The sequence below is a fragment of the Culex pipiens genome, chromosome 1 (genome assembly GCF_016801865.2).
Source record: "Culex pipiens pallens isolate TS chromosome 1, TS_CPP_V2, whole genome shotgun sequence".
Lineage (NCBI taxonomy): Eukaryota > Metazoa > Arthropoda > Insecta > Diptera > Culicidae > Culex > Culex pipiens.
The window spans coordinates 124,960,899-124,968,161 of NC_068937.1; the positions used below are offsets into that span (position 1 = coordinate 124,960,899).

The window sequence follows — 7,263 nt, forward strand, 5'->3', positions numbered from 1 at the left end:
CACTGGCACTGGAATATCTCGTCACTGGCTGAACCGATTTTAACCTTATTGGCCTCATTCGATTCGTCTTGTGGTCTTCTTAACATTCCAACGCCCAAGGCTTCAAAAAAGTTGGAACGGTAACTTCAACTCAATGGTTCTCGGGCATAACTCAACCAATCAAGATGATTCTTCTTTCCAGTGATTTGTTAGGATGTCTAGATGATTCTAGAACTTTGCAGAACTTAATTTGATCAAATCTGTATATTTTGCGATCAAAAACATCGTTCCAACTTTTTTTTTTCGCATGTAAAAAAAAATCGCCAAAAATTCCACGGAGACAGTCGTTTTAAAAAAGGTGGAACATTGTTTTCGGTCGCAGAAATTACAGATTTGTTCAAATCAAGTTCTGCAAAATTTTAGGATCATCTAGACATTCTTACAAATCCCTGGAAACAAGAATTGTCCCGATTGGTTGAGTAATGCCCGAGAACCAGCGAGTTGAAGTTACCGTTCCACCTTTTTTGGGAGGCTTGGGCGTCCGTGTAAGTTGGACATGCGTTGGGCGTTCCAGTGTTAAAAAATATATCTTTCTATCAATTTAACAATTTTCGTAAGCGAGTGAAAAAATAGCACACTCACGACGATATATCCACATGTTAATAACGTCAATGCACCATAACAGCAACGAACTGTTGGCAATCGTTGTGATAAAACGGATGTTTTCTCGCGAATGAAATTTCAATTATTTTTCATGCCTGCGTGCGATTTCCCAAATAATCTCTTTTGTTCTTGGTGATTTCAAACCAATAATTACAGCAATTACAACCTATAATTATGAGTCTTGGCCGAATACCAATTTCGACTATTAATTTTAATTTTTACACAAAAAAAAGTTGAAGCGTTTGAAAGCGGGATTCACAAGGCAGCAACAATACGGCACATACGCCTATAGATATGCAATTGCAGTTGCAAGATTGTATTCCAAAAGCTCTCTCCACAGTCCACCCGCCAACAAATCATCGTACAAACGATCCGCGAAGGATATTCGCCGAAATAAATCAGCATTCAAGGAGCAAATTTGTCACCGGTCGCCATCCGTCACGGCGAGTCCCGAGTTCCGGGGTCCCGGAGCGTGTGTCGGGGATGATAGAGTGGCCCGCAGGCAACTGTTGTGTATTCTGGCATATGTGTTTTGTCCTCCTGACGATGGCTATGAAATCCGTATTTGTGTCATGCTCCTCTGGGAGGAGGACGGGAGGGTTGTGAAACAGTTGCCGAGGTTTTGCATACATATAAATGGTAAATAAATTATTTCACTGCGCGATCTGTGTCCACTCTGACTGACCGCGTTGCGATATAAGGCACGGAATGTACGGAGATTCAATGTCTCATCTAGGTTATCGGATGACAGCCCCGGCGAAGCACTACAATTTCCGAGGCCTCGGGGAAACAACGTCTGTGATGAGTAATTGCAGCCTTGGTGGTTCTTTGAGGGAGCCTAAAATTTTCGATTTTAAAAAATATTTTTAAAATAAAAAACCTAATAGGTTAAGTATCTGAAAGGAAAAAAAACTCAAAACTAATCGTTTCAGTTTAATTGCACTTTGATTTATTGAAATTGAACAGAGAATAAAACAGCGGATCAAATGTTTTAATTTCAACTAGGGTATTTGACCCTATTTTGGGCTTACTAAGCCGAGCGCACTTTAGATTTGATGTATTCTCAAAGGCTGCTTTAGGCAGCCTTGCTTATATTACATGAATAAGTTGGTTTTTTAATGCTAATGCTCGTACTCAATAACATTTTTGATAAAAATACTTTATATCGCTGTATAAGCCCGAGAAACTAAAATATTTTTTGTCCCTATTTTGGGGATATTGCACCTAGCATACGACCTTCTTTGTGCATATTTTCGGCCTACCTTCTGATTGGTTGAAATCTCGAAGCACGTGGCGAACTTTTTTGACGCACGGTTCATCCCCAGCTCGTACAGTACAGCCGCACAAATTTGTCGATAAGCATGCTTAATCATTGTGATGTTTTAAGCCATAAATCAACATTAGAGTGGTTGATTTCACGTGCATTACGTGCATAAGTAGCATGGGCATCATTTAATCATTCATTTATGAGGTTATTATTAACATTATTAAAGATTTGTTGCATAGCCAAACAAAAAACCCGTAATATACGAGAAAGACTGTAACATGTGAATGGCCGTAAATTATGGACAAAAATAACATTTTCGCTCGTAGGCTGCCATTAACACAAAACTAACATTTCTTCAGATTTATTTCGACGTTACTTAGGGAAGAGTTTGACCAAAATTTAGGATATACCCAAAATCCAGGGCTGTCTCATTGTTCCACACTCCTTGCAGCCCATTGGTAACAATGAGACACTTTGGTTTTTCTTCAGTAAACTTTTCAAAATCTATGGAGATCTTTCAAAACATGAATTGATAGTTATTTTTGGCATATTTATTGAGTTTAAACTCTTTTTAACTAAAAATAAAATGTTATTTGGTATAGTTAAAAAAATTCTTTTTAGTACAACTTTATTTAATTAAAGTTACAAGTTGGCAAAACTGCTTTAAAAAGTTCAAGGCAAGTCACCTCCAATGGAACAAAACAAAAACATGATGTTTTACTAAAAAAAAGTATTGATTTTCGTAGAGAGTCTCATTGTTCCCCAGCTGTCTCATTGTTCCTGCCAAGTGCGTCTACAATGAGACAGTTGAATAACTCTGGCTGTAGACATCAGATCGATCTCATATGTTGGTCAATGATAGAACACATTAATAGAAAGAAAATGTAACAAAAAGCTCATTAAAACACGCTGATGAAAAAAATTGAAAAATCGTTGAAAGTTTAAAAGAAAAAGTGTCTCATTGATTACTACCCTACCCTACATTTCTTTCTATATGTTGTCTTTTTTAGGGAAAACTTTGTACACGTTGTTAACAATTAATTTCAAAAAGAAAAGTGAATTGCAACATGTTGAGAACAAATCTAAAGCAACTCGAGAAAAGGGCGGACAAGCGTTTTGACAGCTGGGAATTTTTTGCAAGTTCTGAGACAACCGGTAACTTACACAAAACTCAAAGTGTAAAACAATAGCTTGCCTTCCCAGCTACCTTTTGACACACCAGGTTTTGTTTAATAGTTACCTGTTGTCTAGGAATTTGCAAAATAGTCCAAGCTGTCAAAATGCTTATGCGCCCTTTTCAAATGGAATAAACGAATTAATGATCTGATATTGATATGATAACTAGTAATGTTAAATAAGGTTATATAATTTTGTCATGGTAAGTGAACTCATTTGGTTGACTTTTTTACGTCCATCGTCCGTTCTTCACAGTGCGTTTGCAATTTCTTTTACATCCCATTAACTTTTTATGCTTTAATGCCTGCTTTGTTGAGACAAGTAACTTATGTTGCACCGGTCGTTTACAGAACATCAACATTGTACAGTAAGGTGGGTTGCTCGAGATAATTGGAACGCGCGCAAACGCACGAGTGCAGATCTTGTAGAACTTGCAATCTGCAATCTGCCGGACACGTGCTCTCTTTTGCGCGTGAGCTTGGAATCGCCTGCTTTGGTTCTGCTGTATAATTAGAGAACTCTGGCAGCAATCGCACGTGGTCTAGAATGCTGTTGGTTGGTAAAATGTGGTGCGATTTGAGGAGGAAAGCAAAAAGTGGTTTCCTAGCATTTCTTCGGTCATGAAGAGCGAAAGGCACTCGGAGGTAGTTGTTGGCCGTTGAGCATTTGGAAATGGGTGTTTTGTTTCGTGGCCACACGCACCTTAAGCCACCGGTAAGATGGTGTGCAGGGGCCTGGCCACTCATTAATTGAAGATATGTAGAACGGAATGATATAATTTGTACGTTGCAGCGATTGGGCGATTGTTTACTGCCATGGGCACATGTGAGAAATGGACGGAGTTGGCCACGTGGTGTATAAAACCACCGATAACCGTGGGCTAAACCATCAGTTCAGCTGCAGCTCAACTCGCGTCAACAACTTTCCACGTGTGTTCAACCCTCCCACGCAACCTTGCCGAACGAGCCCAATTATGAAGGTAAGAGATAGTGAAATCAGCAAATTTCCCTTTCCAAATCATCCAAAGTTAACTTTCCGCATCACGCTTCCGTTTGTTAAGGCGTTCATCGTACTGCTGTCGCTAGCCGTGGCCCTGGTGGCCAGTGCCGTGATTCCGGAATCAGTCGTCGACGACGGCAGGGCAAACCAGGGCCTGGACCGGGAACTGGTGCGCAGCAGACGCAGCGTGGGGTGGGGCGGGGAGCACGACCACCATCACCATGAGGAGCACGTTAAGGAGGTCCACGTTACGAAGACAGTCCACGTGCCCTATCCCGTTGAGAAGAAGGTCCCGGTGATCGTGGAGAAGAAGGTCCCGGTGTACATCAAGGAGAAGCCCAAACCGATCAAGATCAAGATCAAGCGCACCAAGCACTCGCACTCGGGCTAAGGTTTATAGATTAGAGAGGAAGACAGTTTTAAGGTGAAAGTGAAAGAGTGATTGAGGAGTTGTGAAGATCTGCAGAGTGACTGTGTAGTTGTAGAAATAAAATAGTCTGTTTACAAATAAGAAGATTCGGTGTTTTCCATGGAAGAACTTATTGAGAAAATCAGCATTTGTGAATATAGTTCAGCTAATTTTTAGGCAACACTATCTGGCGAAAAACTATATGAAACAAAAATCAATCTCAAACCTGACGTTGGTGACTCAATATCGATAAATTTTCGTGGATAATTTAAAGTAAAACATATATATGATTTGCTCTTTTAAACATTTTCAGGAGTTCAGGATTGGAGTTTGTTACCTCTCGCAAGCAATTCTATCAAACTTAAGTTGGTTTTTAAGATGACTTTAACCGGATCTTTTGTCATTCGTCAGCATGAAAAATCGATTTAATCACAGCAAAATTACTTCTGGTCGTAAGAATGTGTTCGACCTCAACGTCAACTAATAAAAAAAAGTATTTGCATCTTTGATTCAATTTGCAGCGCATTTCTCTCTACACAAACTCCTATAAAAAAAATCTTGTGCTTTTTATCTTAACGGTGCACATCAACCAGAGCTGTAGCACCCAGATTATTGTTACGTCTACAATAAGACAGTTGAATATCTCTGGCTGTAGAGGTCGGATCGATCTCATATGGTACATATTGGTCAATGATAGAACATATTGAAAGAAAGGAAATGCAACAAAAATTTCTTTAAAACATGCCGATGAAAAAAACCCTACCCTACCTTTCTTTCTTTATGTTGTGTTTTTTAAGGAAAAGTTTGTACACGTTCTTAACAATTAATTACAAAATAAAAAGTTGTATAAATTGCAACATGTTGAGAACAAATCTAAAGCAACTCGAGAAAATGGCGGACAAGCGTTTTGACAGCTGGGATTTTTTTGCAAGTTCTGAGACAACCGGTAACTTACACAAAACTCAGGGTGTAAAACAATAGCTTGCCTTTCTACAGGTTGTAGGTTGTAGGTTGAATATTACCTCTTTTTTTGAGTAATATTACATAAAAAATGTGTTTAAATGTGATTCATCCCCTAACCTACTATTTCCAAAATGATTTACAACAAAATTGGTCAAATTTTATAAATATTTCAGGATTGGGTCCGTAAGTTCAACAATTTTGGAATAAGAATACAACAACTTCCTTGGTTGCTGTGCACCCTTAAACTAAAAAAAATACTTTTCTTGTTTCATGTTTATCTATTATATTTTTGTGTACTTTGATAAGTTCATATCTTGTTTAGATTTATTTGAGATTGAGTTTAACGAGGGTCGTGACGCCTTCCTCAATTTTTTCTGCAGTGGCAGCAAGTGCTGTCAGAAGAGAATGAAGAAAAAGTTGAAGTTTTCAGCGGTGGTCTTTTCGCCCTATCGTGGGATTTTAGAAAAATGCAAAAATCGTTAAGGGGATCAAAACTGACAAAAAACAAAACGCACAGAATTCACGGATTAAATCCCATTTAAACGTCAAAGTCAAAGCGCCAGGTGTATTGCTTTAGCCTTCGAATGAGGCCACAACGGTCAAAATCCGTTCAGCCAGTCCTGAAATAATCGAGTGCACAGACATTTTCTCAAAATTTGATTCTGAATCGATATGTATTCGTAAAGGTGGGTCTAGGACGTCAAATTCAGAAGATCAATTTTCGAGTGATTTTATGGCCTTCCCTCAGTAAGGCGAGGAAGGCAAAAACTTTACTTAAATTCTGGTCAACTCCATGCGCATTCTGCCAAAGCCAAAAGCCTGTACTGTGTGGCTTCTCTACCTGTAAAATCATCGATGAGGCAAATTCGTGAAGCGTTGGATAAATATTTACCCTTAATGTGTTAATTAAAATAAATTGCATATCGTGAACGGTGCAAATTTGAGCTCCCCACCCCCACACTTCGTTCCACGTCCTTCGGTGGGAGTACTGCCAAGAGAAAACAACATTATTAGGACATTTCACTGTATCGTTAAAATCAGACCAACAATTGACAATCGAACCCAATTTTGGGCACAACAGCATAAATTTGTGCCAGACTCTATCATAATGTAAATGGAGTGCGACCAACGATGGCGCGGCCCTTCCGGTTGTTGGCAGGCACGCGCCGTTTGGAGAGCGTGCCCAGGCTCGTTGGTATTGGCGGAAATGTCCGGGAAAGTTTTTGGATGAACATTTAGAGAAAAAAAATTGGACTAAAATTAAAAATAAAGCAAATGCTTGAAAAATATTTTCAACACTTTTTTCCAATTAAATTAAAGCTGGCGATATTTTGAGCCGTTTTCAAACATTAGTTCTAATTGATATGATGCTAAACCATGAACCGGAACACGTGGCAAAATGGATGTTACGAATGCTGTAGAGTATGTAATAAATGCTGGTAAAAGCTCAGTTTTCACGTAGGACTAGTATGGCTGCAATCCCGGATAACTGCCGTAATCTGGGGGTCAATTATTGGGCAATAAATTTATGATTGGTGGTGGGCTGTTTGTGTTTTATGCTTCGTTGTGAACCTGAAGGCATTGGGGTTTTCATGAGAAGTTGTTTTCCGATGAACTTGACACTCAACATTACTTTATATCATAATTGAAAATTTTACTAATACTATGAGAAGTGTCGAAATTTGGAACAAGAAATAATTTAAAGCAGTGTTTCTCAACCGGTGAGGAATTCCCCCCTGGGGGGGAATTTGGGCATTCTTGGGGGGGAATGAGGATGCAAAAGAAATTCAATGTCTTTAATGTGTTT

The 7,263-nt window shown here is 39.1% G+C and overlaps 1 protein-coding gene across 1 annotated transcript; it reads left to right on the forward strand.

Moving 5' to 3' along the window:
• The first annotated feature begins 3,928 nt into the window (after positions 1-3,928).
• Positions 3,929-4,598, forward strand: LOC120414261 (uncharacterized). Its single transcript, XM_039575371.2, has 2 exons — positions 3,929-4,064; positions 4,146-4,598. Exons 1-2 carry the CDS (start codon positions 4,059-4,061, stop codon positions 4,473-4,475), a joined length of 336 nt encoding a protein of 111 aa, XP_039431305.1. The 5' UTR covers positions 3,929-4,058; the 3' UTR covers positions 4,476-4,598.
• The last annotated feature ends 2,665 nt before the right edge of the window (positions 4,599-7,263 follow it).